We start from the raw sequence: 27724 nt of genomic DNA on the forward strand, positions 1-27724 counted from the left end.
GACGAAGGCCGCGCTCCGCGCGTGGGCGCGCAGAGTCAATTTCCGCCGTTCTTGCGGTGGAGGGCCGCCTCGATGAGGTGTCCAGGGCCTGGCAAAAGAACTCGTCCGCGCGCGCGACGCAGCCCGAGTTATGGCTGAACTGCATCACGCAGCCGCAGCAAAACACAGGTCGCCGGGGGTGAATCGTGCAGGAGGAGGCGACAGAGGGAACTTAGGGCACAGGGTCGAGGTGGCGGGGGAGCGCCTACCCCGCGCAGATTTGCCCGAGGAGGTAGGCTCCGAGGCCGCAGGGGATGGACCAGACGACGTGCCAGCCCATGCTGCAGAGGGTCTGGGCGCGCCAGGCGTCGTAGTAGTCCTGCTCGTCGAGGTCGGCCAGGGGCGGCGGCGCGCCGAGCGCGCCGACCGGGGGCGGCACCGCGCCGAGCGCGACGGCCGGGGGCGGCGCCGCGCCGAGCGCGGCGGCCAGGAAAAGCGCCGCCGCGCCGAGCGCGTCGGCCAGGGGCGGCGCCGCGCCGAGCGCGTCGGCCACGTTCGACGCGGCCACGCGCGCCGCGCCGAGCGCGACGGCCGGGGGCGGCGCCGGCGGGGGTGCCGCCGCGCCGAGCGCGCCGGCCGGGGCCGCCGCCGCGCCGAGCGCGTCGGCCAGGGGCGGCGCCGCGCCGAGCGCGACGGCCGGGGGCGGCGCCGGCGGGACCGCCGCCGCGCCGAGCGCGCCGGCCGGGACCGCCGCCGCGCCGAGCGCGTCGGTCAGGGGCGGCGCCACGCCGAGCGCGTCGGCCAGGGGCGCCGCCGCGGCGCCGAGCGCGTCGGCCGCGTTCGACGCGGCCGCGCGCGCGGCGTCGCGCGGCGTCTCGTCCGCGACCGGCGCGGCCGCGCGGAGCGCCTCGGCGTCGTCGCCCGCCTCGGCGGCGCCCGCCTCGGCGACGCTCGCCTCGGGCGTGGGCGCGTCGGGCATGGGCGCGTCGTCGTTGCCGGGCGCGGCGTCCGCGCGCTCGACGCACTGGCGCTTCTTCGGTCGCGCGGGCGGCCCCAGCTCCTCATCGTCGTCGTCGTCGGTGTCGCCGACGGAGAGCTCCTGCCCCGTCTGCTGCGTCGCGTCGTCGTAATCATCCTCGAAGGACGGCGGCGGCTCGTAGTCCTCCTCGACCTCCATCTCGTCGCGGCCGCCGCCGCCGATGCCGAAGCCGCCGGCCGCGTCGACGCCGACCGGGTCGTCCTCGTCCATGGGCGCGCCCGCGGAGTTGCCGCCGTCGGCCGGGCTCACGCGGCGCGCGCCGCGCGCGTCGCGCGCCGCGTCGCGCGCCGCGGCGTCGCCGTCGCCGTTCGCCGCCGCGTCGCCGCTCGTGTCGGGGCGCGCGGCGTCGCTCAACCGCGCGAGCTTGGCCCGGAGGTCGTCGTTCTCGCGCGCGAGCGCCGTGGCGGCCGGGCGCTTCTTCCCTCGCTTTGTCCCGCGGGTGAGCGCGTTGACGCTCTTGCCGGTGGCCTTGACGATGTCGAAGAACTTCTGCGGGAAGCCGGCGTCCAGCACGAAGCGGACGAGGTCCTCGGGCGGCACGCCGCCGGACCAGTTGCTCTTCTTGAAGCTCGCGCGATCCACGGTGACGCCGCCGACGCCGCCGAAGTCGAGCTTGCCCATGATGGTGAAGAAGTTCTTCACGTCCGTCTCGAAGGTGCGGTACTTGATGGCAATGTTCGCCCGCTCGTTGAGGTGGCGCACCATCTCCTTCACCGACGCGCACTCCGGGTGCGCCGCCGGATCGCCCGTGAAGATGACGATGCGCCGCACGTCGGCGCGGCCCGCGCAGCAGCTCTTGCGAATGGTCGCGTCGTAGACGCTCTCCTCGTTCCGCGCGTAGCAGCCGAGCTCGAACACGAGCTCCCCGAACCGGTCGGGCGTCGCAGCCATGGCGCGCGTCGGGTCCTAGCGCTGGCGCAGGCTGCCGTCGAGAGCTCGACCCGAAAGTCGATCTTGACCTCGTGTTGCAGGCATGCTTTCAGCCCATGGTTTCCGAGCAGCCCGGGCGCCGCATCCAGTTTAAGCAAGTCGCCTCGGACGCCGCCCCTTGACGCCCCTCGCTCCCCGATGGCCCCGTGCGCTTTGTGGACGCTGCTCGCGGCCTTCGTCGGCGCCGCAACGACCAAGGCGATCGACGGCGCCGAAAAGCCCCCGCGGTACACGCCCAAGACGCCCCTGAACAAAGTCGCGTGCGAGCTGAAGTTCGCGCGCCCCGAGCTGAAGGTGCAGCTCGAGGACTGCGTCCAGGCGGCCATGGTGCGGAACGCAGAGGCAAGAGAGAACTGGGACGACATGGACCGGTCGCGCGAGGATCTTGCCAACAACATTTGCATCGGGGAGTCGCAGCGCTACTTCGGGCAGTCCGCGAATAAGCGCATGAAGATCGAAGAGAAGGCCTACCTCGAGATGTGCGTCGCCACCAAGATGGAGGGCGCCGATGCAGAGGCCACGCCCTGGAGCTTCGACGTCGAGGGCATCGTGAACAAGCAGATCCGGGATCGAGAAGCCGAGGAGGCGGCCGAAAAGAAGAAGGCCGACGAGGAGAAGGCGGCCGCGGACGAGAAGAAGGCCGCGGAGGAGCAGGCGGCCGCGGACTACGACAAGAAGTGGCGCAAGATCTGGGCGCAGGTCGGGCTCGGCATCTTGTTGGGCTTCGTTTTCATCGTCGTTGCGTGCGTAGCTTCGTCCGGAACCTACGGACCTTTGACCTACGCGCCCGCGCAGGTCCATCCCCCACGACCACACGTTCAAGCCGCAGGCGAAGTTCCTCGGGACGCTTTGCTGCGGCGGCTCCGTCATCTACTTCTTTTTCTCCCTCGGCAAGGAATCGATGGAGCTCTAGACGCCTGCTGAGAACCCGAAGTCCCTCCCTCCGGCGCCAGCACCCCCACTGCCCCTGCCGCCCCCACGGCCTGTCCAACCATACGCGCCGCGTCGCTTTACAACTGGCGCCTAAGACCTGGGGGGCCCGCGAGGGGTGGCAGCAGCACGGCACCGACCTCCTTGACCTCGCGGCCGCGAAGGCCCACGGCTTCCGCGCACGGCCGCGCCACGCGAGAAGAGCGCGTCCACCGGCCTCGTCGCCGTCGACGACCTGGTCCTCGCCGCGGCGGCGGCGCGCGGCCACGGCCAGGGCGACCGCGAGGTGCTCGGACGCGACGCCGCCCTCCCCGACGCCGTCGAAGACCGCATCGCGCGGCGCCCGGGCGTCCGAGCGGCCGCGCGCGCGCGCGGACCGCTGCGGCGAGACGGCGGCGGTCCGATCCGCGGCGACCACGCGTGGTCGGCACGGATCGGGCCACCGCTGCCGCCGCGGCGCGGCGCGATCTTCAGCGCCGCGAGCCGCGAGCGCGCCGAGGCGACGTCGTCGTCGGCCGCGATCGCGCCGACGTGCGCCCCCGAGCATGACATCCCGAGCGTCGCCGCCGCGCGCCGCCAGCGCGTTGCACGCTGCGCGCCGCCAGCGCGTGGCACGCCGCGCGCCACGACGCTTCCGCGTGCGCGTCGAGCGACGCGAGGTAGGAACCTGTCGCCGGCCGGCCTAGCCGAAGCCGAAGCAGCGCACGACGAGCGGCGCCCGCGGCAGCGGCTCCGACGCGACGCGAAGCGATCGCTGCGCTGCCTCTCGCAGCAGAGCTTAAAGCTCGCGTTGAGGTGCTCGACGCTCATCCATTGGCGCGGCTGAGAGCCTCATGCGAGGCCAAGCTGCCGCGACGCGGCCGCTCTTTGCGGGGGCATGGTTGCGTGCCGTCGCCGCGCCGCCGACGACCTACACAGCCGTTTGTTCGATGCCGCGCGCGACCCATCCGTCCGAAAGCACCGTGAGCTGGCGCGTCGCGCGTCCCGGAAGACGTCGTCATGAGTGCAATCGGGTGAAAGCTCCAGTGGGACGCGCCACCGCAGTCGAGCGAGCCGTTGTCACTCGCCACGGTAAAAACAAACAAAAAAACACGGGGTCGGACCAGGACAAAGTTCAATCCTGGTCCTTTCGTGTCTCGGGCGCGGCGTGCCACTAACCAAAAAGACGCAGCACACGCCTAACAAAAAGTGAGAAAAGACACAACTCGTGCCTGTCGCATCATGATGATCGACGTGCGAAACGAAGCGGCCCGTTTCGTCGGAGGCTCAGCGCGCGATCGAGGCCGGATAAGCCCCCGCGCACGCGCTCGCCAATTCTCCTGGTCGAATTGCGGCGGGATTTAGAAATGCTATCCATCGCACCGCGCTGCTCGAACTCAGCTGCATCGGAGCCGAGCCCCGGCCGGCGGAGGCCTCGGCGGCGCGCCGATTTCGGATGACGCGGTCCGAGCTGTGGCAGCTCGGCGCCACACGCTCCGTGGCGCGGCGCTCGACGACGACGCCCGGCCCCGGCGAAGGCTGCGCGCGCGACGACGCTCCGCGCGCTGAAGCCGCGGCGACCGGCGACGTCGCCCGAGCGCTCGCCGCGGCGCCGCCGGCGTCGCGCGCGCCGTGTCCGGGGCGCGCCGCCGAGCGGGCCGCGAAGCTCATGGCCGCCGAAACACCGCGACGCTCTCGCGTCGCGACGCGCCGAGCCCGCGGCTCGCCGTGGAACTCGCGAGCGCGACGGTCGTCGACGAGCAGGCCGACGTGTCGTTCGCGTCCGGCGCCGAGGCGCGCTCCTCGCTCGCGGCATCGACTACTTCGGCGACCAGGTCAACGCCGTCGCGCGCCTCGTCACGTCCTACTACTACGGCGACGAGCCCTTCTACGCGCTGGAGCTCTTCCAGGGCCACCGCAGCTCCCGCGCGGAGTACTTCGCGACGGCTTTGGAGAAGCCGACCGTCGGCGCGATCGTCGAGGACCGCTACTCCTACAAGGAGCCGGGCGACAACCGCGAGATGCCCTTCTACTGGGTCGACGACATCACGAGCTCGGGCACCGAGTGCCACGACGACGGCCGCCTCGCGGTCTGCTCGTCCTCGCGTCGCGCCGCGGGCCGAGCCCGGAGCCCGCCGCGAAGCCCTCGAGCGACACGGGCCTCGCGAACGACACGGGCGCGACCGTCGTCGTCGGGCAGGCCGGCATGTCGATCGGGTTCGACGCGGACGCGCTCCTCGAGTGCCGCGGAGCCGGCGCGGCCTTCACCGCGCCGATCCGCGCGCCGCGGGGGCTCTTTCTCCTTCGAACGTCCGCGTCGCCGTGCCGCCGCTGGACGCCTCGAGGGCCGACGGCCGCGGCAGGCTTGCTGCCCGACGCTGAGGCGCCCGCCCGCGTGACGCGGCCCGGAAAGTCCCTCCAGAGCCCGCGCGGCGCGGGCCCCTCCCCAGAGAGCATCCGCCACTCGCACAGACAAGTTTTAGCTCTTCCTCGCCGAGAGCTCGCCGTAGCCCGCGCGCTCTGCGGCGCCGGCACCGTAGAGCGGCGCGTGCGGGGGCTGGCCGTAGGAGCCCGTCGCCGCAACGCCGTCGGCGGCGACCACGCGTGCGGCCAGGGGTAGGCGTAGGGGTCGGGGTAGGGCTGCTGGCCGTAGGCCTGCTGCGGGAAGCTCTACGGCTCGCCGCCGGGCGGGGGCGTGAGCGACACGGCGGCCGCGGACACGGCGGCCGCGGACACGGGCGCGGGCGCGACGGGCGCGGACACGGCGGGCGCGGGCGCCGTCGCGGGCCGGTCGTCGCCGCGCCACACGCGCACGAGCGACGCCGCGTCGGGGACGGCGGCGCCCGCGCCGCCCGCGCCGCCCCGCGCGACGAGCAGGTACTGCCACCCGAAGAGGTCCCGCGTCGCGTCGGTCCGGCCGTCCCTGACGCGCAGGCGCTTCCACGCGACGCCGAAGTCGCCGCCCTCGGGGAACCAGGCCCTCAGCTTCGACGGCCGGACGAAGTCCACGCGGACGCCGCTCCGGCCGTTCTGGCAGGCCGCGGCCTTGCTGAACTTGACGACGAAGGCCTCGGCGCCGGAGCTCGGCACCGGCGAGGCGGAGCCCTTCGCCTTGAGCTTCAGGCGCGCCGGTGCGTCGGCCGCCTGGGCTCGCAGGAGCACGATGAGCACGTCCTGGCCCGTCGGGTCCTCCGAGCCGAAGCGCCCGACGGCCTCGACGGCCGCGTCGACGTCCGCGGACGGCAGGGCCCCGACGGCCGCGGCGACGGCCGCGTCGACGTCCGCGGACGACAGGGCCGCGACGGCCGCGGCGACGGCCGCGGCGACGGGCGCGGACACGGCGGGCGCGGGCGCGACGGCCGCGGCGACGGGCGCGGGCGCGGGCGCCACGGCCGCGGACACGGGCGCGGGCGTCGCGTGCGCGGACACGGCGCGCGCCGTCGCGGGCCGGTCGTCGCCGCGCCACACGCGCACGAGCGACGCCGCGTCGGGGACGGCGGCGCCCGCGCCGCCCGCGCCGCTCCGCTCCACGAGCACGTACTGCCACCCGAAGAGGTCCCGCGTCGCGTCGGTCCGGCCGTCCTTGACGCGCAGGCGCTTCCACGCGACGCCGAAGTCGCCGCCCTCGGGGAACCAGGGCTTCGACGGCCGCATGAAGTCCACGCGGACGCCGCTCTGGCCGTGCTGGTAGGCCGCGGTCTTGTTGAACTTGACGACGAAGGCCTCGGCGCCGGAGCTCGGCACCGGCGAGGCGGAGCCCTTCGCCTTGAGCTTCAGGCGCGCCGGCGCGTCGGCCGCCTGGGCTCGCAGGAGCACGATGAGCACGTCCTCGTCCGTCGGCTCCGAGTCGAAGCGCCCGACGGCCTCGATGGCCGCGTCGACGTCAGCGGACGACAGGGCCGCGACGGCCGCGGCGTAGGGCTCGGCGACGGCCGCGGACACGGGCGCGGGCGTCGCGTGCGCGGACACGGCGCGCGCCGTCGCGGGCCGGTCGTCGCCGCGCCACACGCGCACGAGCGACGCCGCGTCGGGGACGGCGGCGCCCGCGCCGCCCGCGCCGCTCCGCTCCACGAGCACGTACTGCCACCCGAAGAGGTCCCGCGTCGCGTCGGTCCGGCCGTCCTTGACGCGCAGGCGCTTCCACGCGACGCCGAAGTCGCCGCCCTCGGGGAACCAGGTCTTCGACGGCCGGGTGAAGTCCACGCGGACGCCGCTCTGGCCGTTCTGGTAGGCCGCGGCCTTGTTGAACTCGACGACGAAGGCCTCGGCGCCGGAGCTCGGCACCGGCGAGGCGGAGCCCTTCGCCTTGAGCTTCAGGCGCGCCGGCGCGTCGGCCGCCTGGGCTCGCAGGAGCACGATGAGCACGTCCTCGTCCGTCGGGTCCTCCGAGCCAAAGCGCCCGACGGCCTCGATGGCCGCGTCGACGTCCGCGGACGGCAGGGCCTCGATGGCCGCGGCGTAGCGCGCGCGCTTCGCCTCCATCGCGGCGCCGAAGGTCTGGCCCAGCACGTGCATCTCGGTCGAGTCGAAGTAGTCCCCGCCGCCCGCGCCCGCGCCGACGACGCGCGCGTCCGCCGGCTCGTCGTCGTCGACGCCGCTCGCGTCCGCGCGCGCCTCCTCCGTGTCGCCCTCGCCGCCGGTCGACACATTCCCGGCGGCGCGCCGCGGCGAGCGCCGCTGCGGCTCCGCGGGCCCGGCGGCGGACGTCCGCTTCCGCTTCTTCTTCGCGGCATTCGTCGTCGCGCCCAGGCCCGACGGCGGCGCGTGGCCCGACGGCGGCGCGTACTTGTCCTCGGACCCCGGGAAGCCGAGCTCCACCAGGAAGTCGTGGTTCCGCCCGATCTTGTCGAGGCGCTCGTACTCGTACTCCGACAGGCCCGCGAACCGCGGATCATTCGCGGCGGACGGCGGCGCGGGCGCGGGCGCGCCGGCCGCGAGCTCGGGCGCGGGCGCGCCGTCGCCGTCGTCCTCGCCGTAGGGCGGCGGCGGCATCGTGCCACCCGCGGGCGGCGCCTCGGGCGAGACGAAGGGCGCGGCGAGGTCGCCGAGGTTGAGCTGGCCCGCGGCCGGCGGGTCGAGGACGCCCGCCGCGGGCGCGCTCTCGGCCGACGCCTCCGCCGCGGCGTCCGGGGACGCTTCTTGCTCGCTCGTGGCCAGCGCGCCCGCGTCGGGCATGGGCGCGCCGTCGCGGGGCACGTCGGACGAGAGCGACGCGAGCGCGTCCGCGCCGCGCTGGCGCTTCCACGGCCGATCGGCGCAGGCTTGCGACCCGGCGTCGGAAGTGGCGCAGCTCGGCACGTCGCCGTCCTCGAGCGCGTCTGTCGTCGAGGCATCGTCATCTGTCGCCCGCGGCGCGGATTGCTGGTCGCCCATGCCTGCAAACCCTCGCTCGAGAGCCGAAGTCCCACGAGGCTCGGTCAGGCGAAGACCATAAGTGGTCTCGAGAGTTTCAAGAACCGCTGTAAGTTGTCATGTTGATGATCAGTTGATGTGTAGGCCGCGCCCATGAGCGAGGCCGCCGGCGACGCTGCGCCGGATGCGGAAGCGCCAGCGCCCGCCGCAGCGGCGCCCGCCGCCCCAGCGCCGCCAGCGCCCGCCGCCGCGGCGCCGGCGTCGCCGCGCGCCGGCGCCGTGACGCGCGGCCTCGCGCGCGCTGCCGCGGCGCCGCGCGCGCCGCCGGCGCCGGCCGTGGACGTGGCCGCGCTGCTGCGCGCGTACCGCGCCGAGCTCGCGGCGCTCGTGCGCGCCGCGGCGGTTCCGGCGGACCGCGAGCGCGACTTCCGGCTGCCGTCCAAGCCGCCGCGCGGCGACGTCGTCGGGCTGGCGCGCGCGGCGCCCGTCGTCGCGTCCTTCGCCCAGGGCTCGCGCCTGCCGCTGGGCTTCCTCGCGGCCGCCGTCGCGGCCGCGCTCGGCCCGCCGTGGACCGCGCCGGCCGCGGCGAAAGCGGTCCGCGACGTCGCGGAGCGCAAGGCCTACGGCGCGAAGCCGCGGCAGCACGGGTCGCGCGACGAGGACGCCAACGACGCGTCGCTCTGGCGCTGGGAGGTGCGCGACGTCGACGCGACGTTCGATAGGGCGGCCGCCGCCGCGGTCCGCGCGTGCCGCGCGAGCCGCATGGCCGAGGGCAAGCTCTACCGCCAGCTCAAGAAGGTCGTCGACGCGCTGAGCCGCGGCGACGCGGCGCGGGCGCAAGCCGAGGAGGACGCGCTCGCGGTCCTGCGGCGGGGGCGGGAGAACCAGGCCGCGCGCGTCGCCGCGCTGGCGCCGCGCGGCGCCGCGGCGCCGCCGCCGCCGGCCGCGGCGCCGGCCGCGCCCGCGCGCCGCGACGGCACGCTCTTCGAGCGCATCCTCGAGGCGCGGGGCGAAGCGCCGCCGCCGCGCGGCGCGCCGTCGCCCTACGCCGGCGGGGCGCCCTACGCCGGGGGGCCGGCGCCGCTCTACGGGGCCCCGCCGCCGCGCGGCTACTACGCCGGGCCGCCGCCGCCGGCCGCGGGCTGGCCGCCGCGCGGGCCGCCGCCGCCGCGCCGCGACGGGTCGCTCTTCGAGCGCATCACGGGCCCGGACGGGCGGCAGCCGCCGCCGCCCCACTGGCAGGGCCAGCCGCCGCCCCAGCACTGGCAGGGCCAGCCGCCGCCCCAGCACTGGCAGGGCCAGCCGCCGCCCCAGCACTGGCAGGGCCCGCCGCCCCAGCACTGGCAGGGCCCGCCGCCGCCGGGGCCGCCGCCGCCGGACCCGGAGGTGGAGCGGCGGAGGCGCGAGCGCGCGGCTCGCCAGGAGGTCGCGTGCGACGAGGAGAAGACGAGGGCGCTCTGCGCCGAGTTCACCAAGGCCGACCGCCAGTACCTCGTGCTCCTCGACATGCGCCGCCGCGCGCGCGAGGAGCTCGCCGAGCTCGAGCGCGAGGAGCGGCTCCTCCGCGCGGCCGCCGGCGAGGCGACCGGCGAGGGCGGCGGTTCCTAGTCCCCCGGCCGCGCGATATCCTTCGTCGGGTAACGCGCGCGGCCGACATGATCGCACAAACTTAGGGCTTCGCCGTGGCGGTGAGGACGCAGGCGGCGATCTCGCCGTCGATGCCCGCGTCGCGCATGACGCGCTCCTGCTGCCGCGCGGGCGGGTGCGGGAGCCAGCCGTAGCCGGCGCCGTCGCCGAAGACGCACGCCGTCTTGCCCCTGCAGTCCCCCAGGACCCGCACGACGAACGCGTCGCGGTCCTCGAGCGCGGCGCCGCGGATCGCCGCGACCCACGCCGGCCACGGGCTCAGGCGCTCGGCCCACCAGGCCGCCGCGCGCGCGACGTCGTCCGGCGTCGACGCGCGCTGCCGCGTCGACAGCAGGCCCTCGACGCGCCGCGCCGCCAGCGGCGGCACGTCGCCGAGCGCGCAGTAGATCAAGGGCACGAAGATCTTCGACCAGGAGCGGACCTCGCTGCCGAGCGCGCCCCGGAGCACCGTCGCTCCCGGCATCGACGCGACGTCGACCCGCTCGACCCTCGCCGGCGGCGCCGCGGGCGGGTCCGTCTGCAGCCAGTTCGACAGCGTGCCCTGCTTCGCCGCCGCCCGGGGCTTCCGGGGCTCGGGCGCCGCGGGCCGCCGCGGCGTGCACCAGTCGTCGTCGCTGTCGTCGCCGCCGAACTTCCAGCGGTCGATCTCAGAAACGCGCTTCTCCTCTTTCGCCCGCTGCTGGAGGCCGCGCGCGCGCGCGCTCGGCTTCAGGGGCACGAAGGCCGGCGCCGCGGCGTCGTCGTGGTACGCGAACGCGGAGGGCCGCGGCGCGACGGCGGCGCGCTTCGCCGCGGGCTCGTAGCCCCGCACGAAGTCGTCCTCCGACGCCGCGCGCGCCGGCTTCGGCGCCGGCGGCCGGAAGTCCCGCAGCGAGTCGCGCGTGGTCGACCCCAGGCCCTGGAGCGCGTCGAGCGGCGCCGGCGCCGGGCGCGTTCGAGGCGGCGCCGGCGCCGGCCGCTCGAACGCGAGGTCGCAGGCCTCGCAGCGCTTGGCGCCGATGGCGTTCTCGAGCGTGCAGCGCGGGCAATGTTTCAGCGTCGGTTTCACCGTCGGCGGCGGCGGGTCGTCGCCGTCGGAGTCCGACTCCAAGTCGATGACCTCCATTGCGCCGATTCGAAGTGACAAGGTGAATGGTGCAGCTGCGGGTGAAGTGAGGAAGTGCCGCCGAGCTCGAGAAGGGCAGCCCTTCTCTTCGGCCAATCACCCGACTCGCCCCGGTGCCATGGCGGCGCTCGAGAGCCCGCCCCCGCCGCCGCCGAAGGCCCCGGAGATGGCGCCGCGCGGCGGCCTGGGCCTCTTCCTCTGCTGCAGCAGCGACGGCGGCCTCCCGCGCAAGGTGCGCCACGGCCCCGCGAGCCCGAGCGGCGCCGAGGAGAGCGCGGCCCGCGAGCGGAGCGTGAGCGCCCACGCCAACGCCGTCGAGGACGACGACGACGTCCACGCCGGCGCGCCGTCCTACGTCGGCGAGCGGCGCGCCGGCGACGGCGCGCGCCACGGCGTCGGGCGCATGGACTACGCGTCGGGCGAGTCGTACGAGGGCGAGTGGGCGCACGACGCGCCCCACGGCGCGGGCCGCTACGTCTTCGGCTCCGGGAGCGTCTACGAGGGCGAGCACCGCCGCGGCAAGGCCAACGGCGTCGGCACCATGACCTTCGCGTCCGGGTCGACGTGCTCCGGCGAGTGGCGCGACGACAAGGTCCGCGGCCGCGCGGGAGACAGGGTGATTCAACGTCGCTTCAACGTGAGGGTGCCGCGCGCGATCGTTCCAGAGAAAGGATCCGCGCTCGCTCCGAGAGATCATCGCTCGTCCAAGAATGAGCCGAAACGAGCGGAAAATGACCGAGAGAGGAGCCTTTGAAGTTGGGACTCTTTTCCCGCCCAGGTCCACGGCCGCGCGACGTTCACCAAGGCCAACGGCCAGGTCTACGAAGGCCAGTGGGTCGACGACCGCAAGCACGGCACGGGCCGCCAGACCTTCGCGACGGGGAGCGTCTACGACGGCGCGTGGGCCAACGACCGGCGCACGGGGAAGGGCACGATGACGTTCGCGAGCGGCCACGCGTACGACGGCGACTGGGTCGACGACAAGCGCCACGGCGCGGGCACGTACACCTACGCGTCCGGCGACAAATACACGGGCGAGCTCCGCGACGACAAGTTCGCGGGCCGCGGCCGCTTCGAGTTCGCGAGCGGGAACGTCTTCGAGGGCGAGTTCGAGGACAACAAGCGCGTCCGGGGCGTCTACACGCTCGCGTCGGGCGACGTCTTCGAGGGCGGCTGGCGCAACGACAAGTTCAGCGGCCGGGGCACCTACACGCTGCCCTCGGGCGCGGCGTACGCGGGCCCCTGGAAGCGGGGCAAGATCCACGTCGCCGCGGGGCCGGCGACGGTGACGCTCCCGGGCGGCGCCGTAGTTTCCGACCCGGCCGCGGTCCTCGACGCCTGGCGCGAGCTCTGCCCCCGGCGCTGCCCGCCGCGCGACGCCTAGAGCCCCGTTCCGGAGCCGCGCGGGTAACGTCTCCCGCCGGCGAGCAGAGGTCCAGTGAGGCTCGACATGTGGCACGCCTTCTTAGCCCTCCTCCATGGCCGCGGTCGGCGGCGGCGGCGTCGCGAGCGGCGCGGGCGGCGCGGCCGGGGCCGCGGCCGGGGCCGCGGGCGGCGGCGTCCGCGGCCGCGGCGGCGGCGGCGCCGCCGGCAGGGGCGGCGGCCGCGGCGGCGCGCCGAGGGCCGGGCCCGGCGGGAAGCCCAGCGGCCGCGGCGGCGGCGGCGGCCCGAGGCGCGGCGGCGGGCTCCGCGAACTCGTCGACGACGGCGAGGAGCCGGAGATGGACCGCTTGATCGACGAGTTCCAGTGGTTCTTGATGGCGTTGTCCGTGCGGCCCGGCAGCAGCTTGGCGATCTCCGCCCAGCGGTTGCCGAGCTTCGCGTGCGCGGCGACGATCTCCCGGTCCTATGCGACAGTTTCGACGCAAGCTCTTCGGCTGTGCTTTGAGAACTCGACGAGAGCAATCGATTCGTCCAAAAATCAGCCGAATCGACTTCGATTTGATCGAGCTAGAGAATTCTGAAGTTTGGTCAGGACCACCCAAAACCAGTGGTTGAATTCCACACAGCGGCGGACCACGGCTGCTTCGAGATCTCCGGGTCGAGGACGTTGTGCCAGCGCTCGCGGCACTGCTTCGACACGCGCCCGGGCAGGTGCGCGGCGATCGTGGACCACTTCTTGGGCCCGTGGCGCTCCACGAGCTCGACGACGAGCGCGTCCTCCTCGGGCGCCCAGGGGCCCTTGGTAGGGGTTCTTTCGGACCGGCCGTCGGGGGACGCGGACTCGCCGCGGCCCAACGACGACGGCGGCCGCGGCGACGCCCCCGCGGGCAGCCCGGGGCTCCGGGGGCTCGGCGCGTCCGTCCCCGGCGCCATGCGCGCGGCGACCTCGCGGTCCGCGGCGCGGTCGAACTCCTTGGCGGGCTTCTCCGTGGGCTTCGCCCGCTTCTTCGCCGGCGGCGGCGACTTCTTCGGGCCCGGCCGCTTCGCGCCGGCGGACTCGGCCTTCTCGTCGTCCCAGCGCGCGTAGCGCAGCAGCTCGCCGAGGGCCTCCGCGCGCCGCGGCGCCGTCGCGGACTCGCCGTCGGCCGCGCGCGAGAACGTCGCGACCAAACCGTCGCTCCCCTCCTCGACGGAGTCGAAGACGTCGGCGACGCGCCAGCGGCCCGGCTCGCGCTTCTCGCGCGGCGCGCCCCGCTTCCAGGCGAAGACGCGGCCCCTGTGCCGCTCGTCGTCCGCTTCCAGTAACCGGCGCGGCGCGGGGCCGCACGCGACGACCTCGTCGTTCGGGCAGGGGAAGGGCACGACGTCGCGGCCCACGGGGTCCTCGTCGTCGTAGTCGTCGTAGCGGATCTCGAGCCGCGGGCCGGACGGCGCCGCCGCGGCGTCGCCCGCGTCGCCGCCCGCGGCGCCCTCCTCCTTCGCGTCGCCGCCGGCGTCGCCGCCCGGCGGCAGGACGCGCCGCACCGTCGCGAAGAGCCAGGACACGGACGACGGGTCGTCCTCGTCGATCCAGCGCACGCGCACGCGGCTCGCGCCGGCGACGAAGCCGCCCGCGGGCGCGCGGCAGAAGTCCGGGTCGCGGTGGCGCTGCGCGAAGCGGCACCGGTAGCCCGTCGCGTCGCCCCGGACGCGGCAGGCCGCGCAGGGCCGGCACCGGTCGCCGCCCGCGGATACGGGCCCGCCGTAGAGCAGCAACCCGGCGCCGTAGGCGCTCTCGCCGGAGCCGGGCGCGTCCGCGCGGAACGCGGCCGCCGCGTCTCGGTTCCGCCGCTCGAGGATCGCGTGGTCGCAGTCCAGGTCGACGGCGACGCCCGCCAGCGTCCGCGCGTCGAGCGCCGCGTCCGGCCGCGCCGGCGCCGGGCTCTCCTGCTGGCGCCGCCGCGGCGGGCCCCCGGGCCGCGGGCCGTCGGGCGGGCTCTCCGCCTTCGCCGCCGACGGCGCGCCCGGCCGCACCCACGCGCGCCGCAAGTCCGCGTCGCCCGACTCCACGAAGACGACGGCGCCGCTCCCGTCCGGCGGCGCCTCGAACCAGGACGGGTCCGGCGGCACGACGCAGACGACGCGCGCGCGCCGCGCGGAGTACGACTCGTCGTCGTCGTCGGATTCCGACGTCGGTTTCCGCGTCGCGGCGACGCGCGCCCGGCTCCCCGCGACGCGCCGCCGCACGACGGGCCAGGCAATGGCCGTGTTCGGGGCGTCGTCGTCGTCCGACGCCGCCGCGTCGCGCCGGGGCAGGGGCACGAGCAGTAAGGGCGCGCCCGCGGTCTTCAGTTTCTCGGGCAGCCGATCGCCTAGATCCGCCGCGTCCGCGTCGAAGGCCGCCGCCCAGGCGTCGCCGGCGTCGCAGTAGGCCAGCTGCTCGAGCCAGAGCTCCTCCGCCGCGCGGCGCGCCGCGCCGTCGGTGAGCGGCGCCGCGTGGAAGGCCGCGCGCGGCGCGGACCGCGCGCAGCCGCCGAAGCCGGACAGCGCCGCGGCCGACAGGTCGCGCCCGCTCGAGGGGAAGTAGGACGCGCCGTCCAAATTCAGGCTCGCGAGCCGCGCCGCCGCGCGGACCAGCGACTCCTCGGGCCGCGGCGCGTACCAGAGCCGCGCGCCGTACGTGAGCGAGCCGACCTCGAGGACCTCGCCTCCCTCGCACGCGAGGCGCCGCGACACGTCGCGGCGGCTCGGCGGCGTCGGCCGCGGGGCGGACGGGAGCGTCGGCAGGAGCAGCGCCCCGCCGGGCGCCGCCGCCGCCGCGCCGAGGAAGTGGCCCTGCGCGTGCGCGAGCTGCGCGGCGTCGAGCCGGAGGAGCTCCGCGACGCGTTTCGCGCCGTCCGCGGCGCCCCGCGGCGCGAGGTACCAGGCGCGCCCGTCGAAGGCGAAGGCGCCCGCGACGGCGACGCAGGACCGCGCGCCCCGGGGCGCCGCGACGAGCGGTTTTTCCGCGGCGGGGTCGTCCGCGGGCGGCTCGGCCTCGACGTCGGCGGCGGCGCGCGGCTTCCGCGCGACCTTGACCGTCGGCTTCCGGTCGCCCGCGGCCTCCATGGCCTTGGCGAGGATCGCGTCGTCGACGTCCAGGCGCGGCGGCGGCGCGTCGCCCTCGGCCTCGTGCTTCGACGGCCCCGTCTTGAGCCAGGAGGAAAAAGAAATCCCCATGGCCTCCTTCGTCTTTTTGGGGTCCGGCGAGAGGTCGATGGCCTTGTCGGGCTCGTACTGCGCGTAGTAGAAGCTCAGCACGTCGCCCGGCGACCGGCAGAGCGCCTTCGCCACGGTCTTGACGTCGCTCCGCAGCTCCGCGAGAGCGCCCGGCTCCGCGGGGTCGTCTCCGAACAAACCCTTGGCCTTGTCCTTCTCCTTCGCGGACAGCGCGCCCGAGCTCCCCTTGACCCAGCCGTGGTCGCCGAAGCCCGAGCCGCCGCGGCGCTTCGCCAAAGCGTCCAGGGCCTCGCGGCACCGCGCGCCCGCGGCGTCGGGGTCGTTCTGCCGCGCGGCGAGCGCGCGGCTCAGCGCGACGTCGTCGAGGCGCTCGCCGCTCTTCAAAGCCGCGGAGCCGCGCGCGGCGGCGAGGTGCGCGTCGTCGCCGGGGTAGGGCTCCCAGATGCGCTCGTAGAAGTCGTTCGACGACGCGCGGGGCGGGTTCGCGAGGTACGCGTCGCGCGCGGCCTCGTCCCACGGCGGCACCTGCACGACCCAGCCCAGCGTCGACGACACGTCGGACGCGGCGGACTCGTAGCCCGCGTCGGGCAACGGCGGGGGCGGCGGCGCCTCCTTGGCCCCCTTGCCGACGGGCTTGCGCGCCGGGGCGACCTTGGGCGCCTTCTTCGAGGCCTTGGGCGGCGGCCGGTCGTCGGCCGCGGGCGACGGCGGCGCGCCCGAGAACCCGCGCTCCGCGCACGGCGCGCCCTTCTTCGCGCGGCAGGCGCCGCAGGCGCCGCAGCGCTGGGCCGTCGGCCGCACGAGGGGCCGCTTGCGCCCGTTCTTGCCCGGCGACCCCGGCGGCGCGACGGCCTTGGCCCTGGGCGCGGCGTCCGCCAAAGCCCCCGCCCAGGACCCGCCGAACTTGGACTGCGCCGCGGCCTGGGCCGAGCTCAGGTGGTCCCCGGGCATGCCGCGCCGCAACGTCTCGGCGACGCGGTCCTGGAGCGCGGCGATGTGCGCGTTCGACGCCGACATGGAGCACGCCTGGGAAAAAAAAGCGACATGCCCGACTTCAAAGGCTCCGATCTCGGCCGGTTTCCACTCGTTTCGGCTGATGTTTGGACGAGCGATCATCTCTCGGACCGGCCTCGACGCGTCGATGCGTTTTCCCGGAACGCGCGCGCGCGGCACGCTCACGTTGAAGCGACGTTGCATCTCTCTTGTCCTCCCCGGAGCGCGCCGCGTAGTAGCCGCAGTGGCTCTTCAGCGCGTGGACGATCTTGCCCCGGGACCCGTCGGCGACGGCGGACTCGGGCAGCACCTGCTCCAAATCGCAGACGTCGCAGCGCACGCCGACGCCGCCGTTGTCGCCGTCGAGCTTGTACGCGACGAACTGGAAGCGCCGCTCGCCGCCCTTGTCGACGTACGCGTTCGGCAGGAAGCCGCCGTCGGAGCTCGCGACGCGCACGTCGGCGTCGATGGCGTCCTGGACGTCGCGCACGGCGTCGAAGGGCGCGGCCAGGGCCGCGCGCTCGTCCGCGCTCAGGGCCTCGTCCGCGCGGAGCGCGCGCAGCTGCGACGGCCGCGCCTTCGTCTCGCCGCCGCGCGCGAACCGCACCAACAGCCAGGACCCCGCGGTCTGCTTCACGACGACGCCGCGCCGCGACGCGTCGTTGGCGCAGCAGACGGCCTGGCCCGGCTGCAGGCCCGCGGCGCCCGCGCCGCCGCGGCGCGGCGCCGCGCCGTTCGGCCGCTGGGCGCCCGCCTTGGGCCGCGGCGGCTTCTTGACCACGGCCGGCGGCGGCGGCGCGTAGGCCGACTCCTCGTCGAATTTGCGGTCGTCCTCGTCGAGCTCCTCGTCGTCCTCGCGCGGCGCCGCGGGCGCGTAGCCCCGGCCCTGGAGCCGCGCCTTCTCGCGCTCGCGCCGCGCGCGGTCGACGTAGGACGCGCGCGTGCCCGCGTCGACGTGGCGCCACATGGCGCTCAGCCGGTTGCGCACGGCGCGGTCGAGGTAGCCCGGGTGCTCCGCGCGGACCGCGGACCGGTAGTCGTTCGCGAAGAGCTCCGACGGCCGCAGGAACCGCTGGCCCGCGGGCGCCTGGCCGTTGGTCGGCGGCGGCGCGGGCGCGATGTTCACGACGGGCCGCGGGCTCTTGGCCCTCGGCTTCGGCGGCGCGAGGCCCGCGGGCGGCGCCGCGTCCGCGGGCGGCGGCGGCGGCGCCCACGGCGGCGCCGCGCCCAGATCGTAGGGCGGCGCGAGGCCCGGCGCGGGCGCGGGCGCGCCGTCGAGCGGCAGCGGCAGGTGGTAGTAGTCCGGCATGGGGTTCTGCAGCGCCATGGGGTGCAGGCCCGGGTGGTAGAGCGGGCCGCCGGGCGGCGCGTCCCACCGCCGGAGCTGGCCGCCCATCGCGCCGGACCGCGGCGGCAGCTGGCTCGGGTCGAAGTAGGGGAAGCCCGGCCGGAAGAAGGGGCCGGGGCCCCAGGGCGCCGCGGCGACGGCCTGCGGCGGCGCGTCGCCGCTCGGGCCGCCGTACGGCGGCGCGCCGCCGGGAAAGACGAGCCGCGCCTGGTCCCAGCCGTAGGCGCCCTTGGGCAGCTGCATGGGCGGCGGCCGCGCGCCGAGCAGCGCGCTCGGGAAGTGGGCCATGGGCGGCGGCAGGCGCGCGTCCGGGGGCGCCGCGCCCGCGGTCGGGTCGCCGCTCTCGGGAAACGGCGACGGCGCCGCCGCGGCCGCGGCCGGGAGCGCCGGCGACGCGCCGGCCGGGGCGGCGGACGCGCCCAGGGCCGGCGGCGGGGCCGCGGGCGTCGCGTCGCAGGCGCTCTCGCCGGCGACGGCGGCGGACACGCCGGCGGACGAGCCGGATACGAGCTTCTCCTCCAGGGCCGGCGGCGCGTCGCCGGCGCTGCTCGGCGGCGCGCTCGGCGGGGGAGCGTCGGCGGGCTCCATCGATGCCTCTGACAGCGCGCTCTCGCTCGACATCGCTGCGCGCAGCCGGCGAGGCCGATGGCTGCGCCGGCGGCGACAGGCGAAGCCGGCTCGGGTGCAAGCGGCCGGCTTCTTCCTCGGCAAGATCTCGGCAACATGTTCATCTCCGCGGCGTGCCGCGCCCTCGCCCGGCGCGATGGTGGCCATGACCCCTAGAACAGTGCTCGCAGTCTCCCTCGCGCTCGCAATCATCACTGGGCAGGAGACCTCCCAGTGCGCGGCCCCCAAGAGGATCGCCCTCGTCGCGCCGGGCCTGCCCTGGCAGTTCGGCCCCTACCAGCGCCAGCAGTACCTGCTCTCCCTGGGCCTGCACCGGCTCGGCCACGCGGTGTCGTGGCTGAACCTGTCGCCGCACCACGTCGTGCCCGAGCGGCGCTACGCGACGGTGGACGCCTACTGCGCGGCGCTGGGCCTGCCCGCGCCGGACCTCGACGTCGCGCACCTCGACTGGCTCGGCCGGGGCCCGACGCAGGATTTGAACGGCCGGTCGGGCACGCAGACGTCGCTGTCGCGCCTCAACGAGCTCGCGGCGGCCTTCGGCGTCGACGCCTTCGTCACGCTCCTCGACGGGTCGAACCTCTTCCGCGACGCCGCGCCGGCGGTTCCGATGATCGCGTGGTTTCCGTCGCACTTCGAGGACCTCGCGCCGCCGGACCTCTACCTCGCGCGCGGCCTGAGCGCCGTGGCGCCGCTCGCGCCCACGGCGACGGCCGCCATCGCCCGGCAGCTCGGCCCCGGCGGCCCCGTCGCGCGCCACGTGCCGCACGAGGTCGAGGCGCCGAAGAGCGTCGACGTTGTCGACTTCCCGGCGAACTACACCGTGCTCATGTGCGGCGGCAACTACGAGGCCAGCGACCGCAAGGGCTGGATGCAGGGCATCCTCGCCTTCGCCAAGTTCTACGCCGAGTCGCCGGACGACGACAAACCGCATTTGTACGTCCACGGCATCTCGTCGCTGCGCATCGCGGAGGCCGAGCGGTCGCGCGCGGCGCCCCCGACGGCCAAGGCCAACGGCGTGCCGCTGCGCCACTACCTCTGGGCCACGGGCCTGCCGGCGGCGGCCTGGACTTTGGACGAGGCGCTCCACGCGCCCCCGCGCGTCGCGGGGCTCAAGCGCGCCGCGGACGCGTGCCTCGGGGCAGGAAAAGGGCGATTCAACGTCGCTTCAACGTGAGTGTTCCGCGCGCGCGCGTTTCGGAAACAGCACCCACGCTTCGAGAGCGCTCCGAGAGATGAACGCCCGTCCAAAAATCAGCCGAAACGAGCGGAAAACGACCGAGAGAGGAGCCTTTGAAGTTGGGAATTTCGCACCCTTTTCCTGCCCAGGCGTGCCTCCATCCCTCAAAAACGGAGGGCTTCGGCCTGAACGTGCTCGAGTGCCAGCTCATGGGCACGCCCGTGGTCACGACGAAGACGGCGGCCATGGCCGACTACACGGTCAACGGCGAGGCCGTGCCCTACCGGCAGACGGAGTGGCTCGCGGGGGGCATGGTGGCGACGCCGGACGTCGACGGCGTCGCGGCCGCGCTCCACCGCCTGCGCGCGCGGCCCAGGCACGAGGCCGACGCGGCCGCGGCGAAGGCCAAGGCCTGGCTCGAGGCGACGTTCAGCTCCGCCGCCGTCGCCGCGGGCATGGACGCGCTGCTCGCCGACGTGCTCGCGAAACCGCCGGCGCCCGCGAAGCCGCCGACGGTCCGCGTCGAGACCGCGGACTTCCCGGACCCCGTGCACTGGGACGCGGACTGGACGCTCCTCGTCGACGCCGACGTCGACGTCAACGAGGCCGCCGTCGCCGCGTTCGTTTCCCAGCCGTGGGCGACGGCCTCGAACGGCGCGCTCGCGGCGATCGTGCCCTGCGTCTACGCGGACGGGTCGCCCGTGCCCTACCTCAGCGGCCAGGCGGCGCACCCGCACCTGCCGGTCATCGTGCGCACGCACACGTTGTCCCACGCCCAGGTCGCGGACCCGGACCGGACGCACGTCGCCGCGCTCATCCTCCAGCAGGTCCGGGGCGTCCAGCGGCTCCCGGACGGCCTCGCCCGGTTCCGGACGCGCCTGCCGGGCCAGCCGGACACGCGCTACGAGTTCCTCGACACGGAGGTCCGCCACTAAGAGCAAGGACGAAGGCGGGTGTTTACTAAAGAAGATAAGAAGGGGGGGTTTCGCGGGCGGCGGTTTCGCGCGCGAGGACCGCGGCGCGGCCGCCTTAGCTGTTGGCCGTGGAGCCCTGGGGGTTGTTCTTGATGAGGTAGGTGGCGAGCCACTCTACCGGGTTCGGTGGTCTCTCCTTGACGAGCGCGGACATGCCGTCGAGCAGGATCGGCACGACGGTCGTGTCGAGGTACGCGCGGATGGGCAGACTCTGGACGTGCATCGTCGACTGGACCTCGTCGTTCGCCTAGGAGAGCGCGAGCGGGGTGGGCCGCGCGGTCGCGCGTCGCGCGCGGTCGCGCGTCGCGCGGCCGCGGGGCGGGGCGCGCACCTTGAGGGCGTCGGCCACGTCCTGGGTCGACGGCGGCTGGACCTCCGGCGCGGGCGCCGAGTCCGTGATGTCGCCCTTCTTCTCCTCGGCGTCGGCCATGGTGTAGTGTGTGGCGGACGGGTTTCACGCGCGCGGGACGGCGGGCGGAGAGGCTGCCGAGCGTTTGCTGCCGCGATCGAATTGCCACTGGTCGCCGATGATGAACTCACCTCCAGCCGCAATATCGGCTACGCCTCCGTCTGAGCCTCCGGGCGGGATCTTCGGGTGCGCACCCCCTTCAATAACTAGTCCAATATCTTGTTGCTCCATGCGTTTCAGTCCTCGGGCTGCTCTCGGGCAGCCAGGAGGCTCGGCTCTCTGCGCGCGCGCGGAGTTGACACCCGACCCTCGACCATGCCGCGGCGGCCGTCCATGGCGTCGCTGACGGACGTCGAGAGCGACAACCTCATCCCCTACTCCGTGCGCAAGCTGCTCCAGCTGCTGAGCGAGCGCAAGACGCCCAAGTCGCGCCTCGCGAACATCGTCAACCAGATGAACGTCGTCGACAGCGACATCCTCGACAAGGTGCCCCAGCACCAGGAGCAGTTCATCGAGGACCTGACCATCAAGGAGTCGCGCGGCGGCGCGGCGACGATCGCGTCTTCGAGGGGCCGTCGTCACGAGCGTCCGATAGGTACGGCGCGTTCGAGACGATCTTCGAGGAGGGCGACTTCCCCGACGGCTACTACCACATCCTCCACGGCAGCGTGCAGATCTGGAAGGCGACGAAGCTCAGCGAGGAGGAGGTGCAGAAGCAGCGCGAGGAGGCCGGCGACGACCAGGGCAGGAAAAGAGTGCGAAATTCCCAACTTCAAAGGCTCCGATCTCGGCTGATTTCCACTCGTTTCGGCTGACGTTTAGACGAGCGATCATCTCTCGGAGCGATCTCGAGGCGTGGATGCTTTTTTGGGAACGAGCGCGCGCAGAACACGCACGTTGAAGCGAACTTGAATCACCCTTTTCCTGCCAGGCGACGACGGCGGCGAGGGCGAGGCCTTCTACGACAAGCGGGGCATCCACATCTGCGACCTGGCCACGGGCTGCGGCTTCGGCGAGCTCGGCTTCCAGGGCGACCGCCAGGCCGTGCGGTCCGCGTCCGTCGTCGCCGCGGAGCGCACGATCTGCCTCGTGAGCTCCGCGAACGTCTACCTGAAGCTCATGGAGCTGTCGATCAAGTCGCAGCTCCGGCGGAAGATCGACTGGCTCGAGAACTGCGCCCTCTTCCGCCACTGGTCCGACGAGAAGCGCTACGAGTTCGCCCAGAGCCTGCGGTCCTACAAGTGCGCCAAGGGCCGCTACGTCTGCACGTCGGGCGAGCCGGCTGCGGGCGTCTGGTTCCTCATCGGCGGCGAGATCCGCGTGCAGACGCACCTCGACAAGGAGAAGGAGAACGAGAAGGCGCCGACGGAGCGGCGCCAGGTCGAGCTGGCGCTGCTGGGCGCGGGCGACGTCTTCGGGGTCTGCGAGCACGTCGAAGAACGGCGCGAGATGAGCCGGTCGGCCTACGCGACCAAGGCCTCGAGCGCCTACTTCGCGGGCACGTCGGCGGTGCTGACCCTCATGTTCGAGGACGAGGTCACGCGCCAGCTCATGATCGCGCTCACCAAAAAGCGGCGGAAGTGGGAGGCGCTCCGCGTGCAGCAGGCGCTGAGCCGCGCGCCGCGCGGGACTCGAATCTTCAACCCGACTTCAATGTGAACGGAGTGCGCCGGACGCTTCGGCCGTGCTTCGAGCACTCGATGAGCGCCATCGATCCGTCCAACAATCGGCCGAATCGACTGCGATTTGAGCTCGAGCATTTTTTCAAAGTTTGGTCGGGACGCCCCGGCTCGATGGTCGATGTCCGCGCAGGCCACGCGGAGGTCAACGTGAACCTGTCGGCGAAGACCATGCTCATTTCGGACTACCTCTGCGAGAGCCTCGACAAGTCGCCGAAGCGGCGGCAGCCCGCGGCGCCGCGGCCCGCGAGCCGGCCGAGCTCCGTAAAACGGCCGAGCTCCGTGAGACGCGCGGAGCGGCCGGCCGCGCCGCGGCCGCGGACGCGCGAGTCGCGGCCCGCGGCGCCGGCGCCGGCGCACCCCCTCGGCGACATCCCCGCCATCGACCACGACGGCTGCGGCTTCAACAAGGTCGGCGCGACGCCCGTCGCGCGGCGGCCGAGCTTCGGGTCCGGGCAGCGGAAGTCGTCGTTCGCCGCGACGTCGCGCGCGGAGGACGTGCGCGCGGCGGGCCTCGTGCCGCGGCCCGCGTCGCGGGGCCTCGACCCGCTGGCCGCGGCAGCGACGAAGCGCCCGAAGCGGGCGCCGACGAACGACGCCACGGCGCCCGCGCCGCCCGCGGGGCGGCCGGGCTCGCGCGCGCGGCCGCTCCGCGGCCGGCGCGGCAGCCGCGACGACCTGCTCGGCGCGCTGAACACGGCCCTGGGCGAGGCCGAGGACGCGCCGCCGCGGCGCGCGAGCCTCCGCAAGGCCGACGAGTCGCGGAGGACGGAGCGGCCGCGGTCGCGCGAGCCGGAGCCGCGGCGCCGCGAGACGCTGAGCTCGGGCACCTACGTGCCGGCGACGGACCAGCGGCCGGGCACGTCGTCGGCGCGCAATGAGCTGCTCCAGAGCGCCTGGCGGGGCTTCGCGGACTCGTCGACGGTCTACGCGGGCCCGGCGTCGCGGCCGACGACCGCGTCCGCGGCGCTCGCGGCGCTCCGGGGCAGGAAGCCCGCCGAGAAGCCGCGGCGGAGCCTCGGCGACCTCGACGCGCGCTGGCCGGGCGGCGGCGCGCCCCTGGGGGGGCTCGCCGCGCTCCCGGCCGTCGACGACGCGGGCCCGCGGCCGCGCGGCGACGCGGCCGACCCCATCCAGGTCGCCAACGACCCCCTCGGCGCCGCCGCCGCGCGCCGGACCAGCGGGCGCGAGGTTAAGGCGGCGTGAGTTTGTTCAGTGTGATAGGGGGCGCTGTGGGACCCCGTCGCGTGCGTGCCGTTAGAGCGTCTCTGCGCGAGGGGCTTATTCGGTATCTGTGGGGGTAAGGTACCCGGGATCAGCCTCACGACGACGAAGCCGCCCGAGTGCCCTCAGTGCACTTTTGGCGCAGGAGTAGACGCGCCCGCGCCCAGGATCGAGCCACTTGGCGGCCGCGCGTTCGTACCAGCGCCGGGCTTCGGTGAAGTCTTTGACAACTGCGTCGCCGCGCTCGTAGCGGCGACCCATTTCGTATTCCCCTCGTGTGTAACCTTGGTCCGCAGCCAGTTTGAGCCATTGAAAACTCTCTGCCGCGGCAGTGCCGGATAAACGGTCGCTTAACTCGCACTGCGCCTTCGCGTGGCCTCGTTCCGCGGCCATCTGAAAGAAGTCGACCGCCTTCTGCTCGTCTCTCACGAGGCCGTAAGTACTGACGTCGGGATCTTCGTAGATTTCTCCGAGCTCGTATGCCGCCTCTGGAACCTTGTCTGCGGCCAGGCGGTAGAGCCGCGCGGCCTCCCTTAACTGCCCTTCGTTTTCTAATTGGTCCGCGAGCTCGTAGATCGCCACTGGATTGCCCTTCTCCGCGTGATTTCGAAGCCTCGTCGACTTCTGCTGTACAGTGAGCGCACACGGCACTCGACAGAGCGGGCACGCGCAGCGCCTCGCTTTCCGATAGCAGGCGTAGCACGTGTACTTGCAGCAACATTCACGGACTGTTTTCGTTTGATCGTAGGACGCACCCTCCTCCAATGGTCGTGTAAGAACGTTGACATTCCAGGCCATGAGGCAGACGGGGCACCGCTGCGCGTCGTCGTCGATGATCTCGCGGGCCTTGCGGAACTCAGGCGACTCGTAGAGCGCGTGCCACTGCTTGCAGACCAAGATAGCGGTGCGGCTCAGGGCGTAATGGGGCACGAAGAGGAGGCACTCGAAAAGACAGTCCTTAGAAAGGCTTCGGTCTGAGCCCTCAATCGTCACAGCATCGTCAAGATTCTGGGGGCCCGGCGCCTCAGTCGTGGTCATGGAGGATAGCCCTGTTTTCATATACTCCTCAAATTAACTCCACTTTCGTTCCGAGCGCGGCGCGGCGCTTTAGGCGTGCGGTTTCGATGCTCTGTGCATGGCCTTATGCATTTTGGGCGAGTCGCCAGGTTGCGGCAAAAAATTGCGCGAGGGGGGGCGACATGGCGGCCAAATCGCGGCGTCCGGCGCGCGTCACGCTGAAATGCGTCGTCGTCGTGGCGCTCGTCTCGGCGTTGTTCGTCGTGTACCAATCGAGTCGCATGGTCCACGGGGACGACACCCTGCAGGAGACATCGAAGCGCGACGTCGCCGCCGCCCACGCCGAGGCGTCCCTCGCGTGGCGCCGCGCCCAGGAGGCCGAGGCCGCCCTCGCGGCCCTCCGCCGCGGGTCGCCCGCGGCCGCGCCGGAGCTCCGGCGGCGGGCCGCGCTCGCGGCGCTCGCGCCGTGCTCCGCGGGCGAGGCGCAGGCCTGCCGCGTCGTCGCCGCGCGCGGGCCGCGGCGGCGGGCGACCGGCGGCGCCGCGAGCCCGGCGACCGTCGACGCCGCGGCGCGCGCCGCGGTCCTCGCGGACGTCGTGGCACCCGGAAAGGGCGGCGCGCTGCGACCGGCGCGCCGCGACCGCTTCGCCGCGCCTCGCCGGGGCGACGCGCGGTGCGAGGCGACCGCGCGCCTGCCGCTCGCCGACGCGCTCGCGGCGTTCGCGGCGGACGCGAAACGGCGCTCCGAGCGCGCGCGGCCGCGCGTCGCGTTCACCGTCGCCGACGGCCACTACGCGGCGGGCCTCGCGGACCACGCGCTCGACGTGTCGCGGGCCTACGGCGCATCGACGCCGCTCCTCGTCGTCGCGCTCGACGACGACGCGGCGGCCGCGGCCTGCGCCGCGGGCGCGGCCGTCGCGCGGTTCGAAGCCGCCGAGAAAAACGGGACCGGCGCGCGCCGACGAAAAAAGGCGGCGGTCTACGCGGCCAAGTACGGGACCATGGCGGCGCTGCTCCGGGCCGGGCTCGACGTGACCTTCGGCGAGATGGACGTCTTCTTGATCGGCGACCCGCTCGCGGCCGCGTCCTGCGCGGGCGAGGCGTGCTCCGAGGGTCTCGCGGACCCGGCGGACGCGGACGTCGTCATCGGCGCGCACCAGGACAACTGCATGGAGTTCAACGCGGGCTGGTACCACGCGCGGTCGAAGCATGCCGACGTCGCGGCGCTCTTCGAGGACCTCGACCGCTACACCGCGGCGCACCCAACGGTCTTCGACCAGCAGGTGCTCAACTGCATGCTCAAGCGGGCCCTGGCGACGCCGGGCCACCACCGCCACGAGTGCGAGACGCGCGAGGGGAACTCGAAGAGCGCGCTCGGCGCGAAAAACGACTCGATTCTGAGCCCCTGGACGACGCCGCCCCACCGCGTCTCCTTCTCGGTGCTCGGCGGCGACGTGTTGGCCGCGCACCCCTCGCCCTTCGTCTTGCCGCCGACCGTCGGGATCCACGTGCTCACGAACACGCCGCTGACGGACGCGAGGGCCAAAACCGACGTGGCGCGTGAACTGGGTATGTGGCCCGGCGCGGACGGCTACTACGCCGTCGGCGGCGGGGCCCCGAAATACCTCGTCTACGCGAACAACCTGCTGAGCACGTCCGACGACCCGCGCTACCACTCGATGACCTGGGTCGTGGCGGCGCTGTGCCACCTCGTGTTCTTGGCGCGCGTCACGGGCCGCGTCCTCGTGCTGCCGACGATCTTCGATTTTCAACAGTTCCACTACGCCGCGGACCACTTCGACCTGCGGAGCGTGGAGGCGTTCCTCGGGGGCGAGCGGTCGTGGCGCGAGTCGACGTTCTTCTCGAACGCGCGCCTCGACGTCGCCCCGGACGCGACGACGGCGACGCTCGCCGTGACGCGCGACGGACGGGCCGCGCTCCCACCCCGGAACTTGGCATCTGTGACCGCGACGGCGTCGGACCTCGCGGACCTCGCGACGGCCGCGGACGCCGCGCCGCCGCCGCCGGCGCGATCGTACGATCTGGGCGGGAAGGCGGCGGACAAGGTGCGCGACGTCTGGGCCGTCGCCGCAGCGGACGCGGCGCTCGCGGCGGCGGACGTGCTCGTCGTGGACCTCGACGGCGCGGGCCCCCTCCCGCTCCAGGAGTGCGTCCGGCGGGGCGGCGCCTGGGACTGCGGGCGGGCCGTCGACGTCGGCGAGGCGCCCCGGGAGCTCGCGCTGGCCCTCGGCGCGCTGAAGTGGTGTCGACAGAAGCCGGGGATCGACCACGCCAGGGCGCCCAACGGCGGGGCCTCGCCCCCGGGCTACGCGCCGGGCAAGACGTGCGCCGCGCGCCTCGCGAACAAGAGGATCCCGCTCGAAGCGGCCCGGCTGGCGCCGGTGCCCGACTAGTGGGGTCGCGTTCAGTCGCGTGTTATCGAATTGGTGGTGGTTCTTCTAATTCATGTGTGGCCGCGGCTCGCAGATGCCGCGCGCGAGATGCGGAAGACTGCCTCCGGTCGCTCGCGTTGCACGGTGGGTCGACGAAGGGCGGCGCTTCGGCTGGCGGCCGGAGGTCGGCGCGCCGGTCGCGCAGGACGGTCCTGACGGAGCCCCAGGTCCCGTCGCCGAGCTCGCCCGTGAGGAGGAGCTGTAGCCGCGCGTTGGGCCGTCGAAAGAAGCCTTCGAGGGTCGCGACGACCGCGCGATCCTCGGGCCGCCGGGGGTGCTCG

The 27724-nt window shown here is 74.3% G+C and overlaps 7 protein-coding genes across 7 annotated transcripts; 5 read left to right on the forward strand and 2 right to left on the reverse strand.

Annotated features, from left to right (window-relative positions):
• Positions 1-2311: 2311 nt before the first annotated feature.
• On the forward strand, positions 2312-2861 carry AURANDRAFT_65658 (hypothetical protein; the record flags this gene model as incomplete). Its single annotated transcript, XM_009040618.1, has 2 exons — positions 2312-2691; positions 2744-2861. 2 exons carry the CDS (start codon positions 2312-2314, stop codon positions 2859-2861), a joined length of 498 nt encoding a protein of 165 aa, XP_009038866.1.
• Positions 2862-11337: 8476 nt separating this feature from the next.
• On the forward strand, positions 11338-12225 carry AURANDRAFT_12439 (hypothetical protein; the record flags this gene model as incomplete). The annotated part of the gene is made up of 2 exons (XM_009040619.1): positions 11338-11553; positions 11740-12225. Coding segments are annotated over 2 exons (702 nt in total), but the record flags the coding sequence as incomplete, so codon positions are not given.
• Positions 12226-12681: 456 nt separating this feature from the next.
• On the reverse strand, positions 12682-13145 carry AURANDRAFT_7774 (hypothetical protein; the record flags this gene model as incomplete). The annotated part of the gene is made up of 2 exons (XM_009040758.1): positions 12682-12807; positions 12969-13145. Coding segments are annotated over 2 exons (303 nt in total), but the record flags the coding sequence as incomplete, so codon positions are not given.
• Positions 13146-19378: 6233 nt separating this feature from the next.
• AURANDRAFT_72000 (hypothetical protein) lies at positions 19379-20666 on the forward strand (the record flags this gene model as incomplete). The annotated part of the gene is made up of 2 exons (XM_009040620.1): positions 19379-19669; positions 19837-20666. Coding segments are annotated over 2 exons (1106 nt in total), but the record flags the coding sequence as incomplete, so codon positions are not given.
• A 50-nt stretch (positions 20667-20716) lies between these two features.
• On the reverse strand, positions 20717-20884 carry AURANDRAFT_29507 (hypothetical protein; the record flags this gene model as incomplete). The annotated part of the gene is made up of 1 exon (XM_009040757.1): positions 20717-20884. One exon carries the CDS (start codon positions 20882-20884, stop codon positions 20717-20719), a length of 168 nt encoding a protein of 55 aa, XP_009039005.1.
• A 501-nt stretch (positions 20885-21385) lies between these two features.
• AURANDRAFT_65661 (hypothetical protein) lies at positions 21386-23955 on the forward strand (the record flags this gene model as incomplete). The annotated part of the gene is made up of 4 exons (XM_009040621.1): positions 21386-21630; positions 21666-21874; positions 22002-22666; positions 22894-23955. 4 exons carry the CDS (start codon positions 21386-21388, stop codon positions 23953-23955), a joined length of 2181 nt encoding a protein of 726 aa, XP_009038869.1.
• Positions 23956-25159: 1204 nt separating this feature from the next.
• AURANDRAFT_72001 (expressed protein) lies at positions 25160-27446 on the forward strand (the record flags this gene model as incomplete). The annotated part of the gene is made up of 1 exon (XM_009040622.1): positions 25160-27446. A coding segment is annotated over one exon (1042 nt), but the record flags the coding sequence as incomplete, so codon positions are not given.
• Between the last annotated feature and the right edge of the window lie 278 nt (positions 27447-27724).

Source organism: Aureococcus anophagefferens, assembly GCF_000186865.1.
Source record: "Aureococcus anophagefferens unplaced genomic scaffold AURANscaffold_16, whole genome shotgun sequence".
NCBI lineage: Eukaryota > Pelagophyceae > Pelagomonadales > Pelagomonadaceae > Aureococcus > Aureococcus anophagefferens.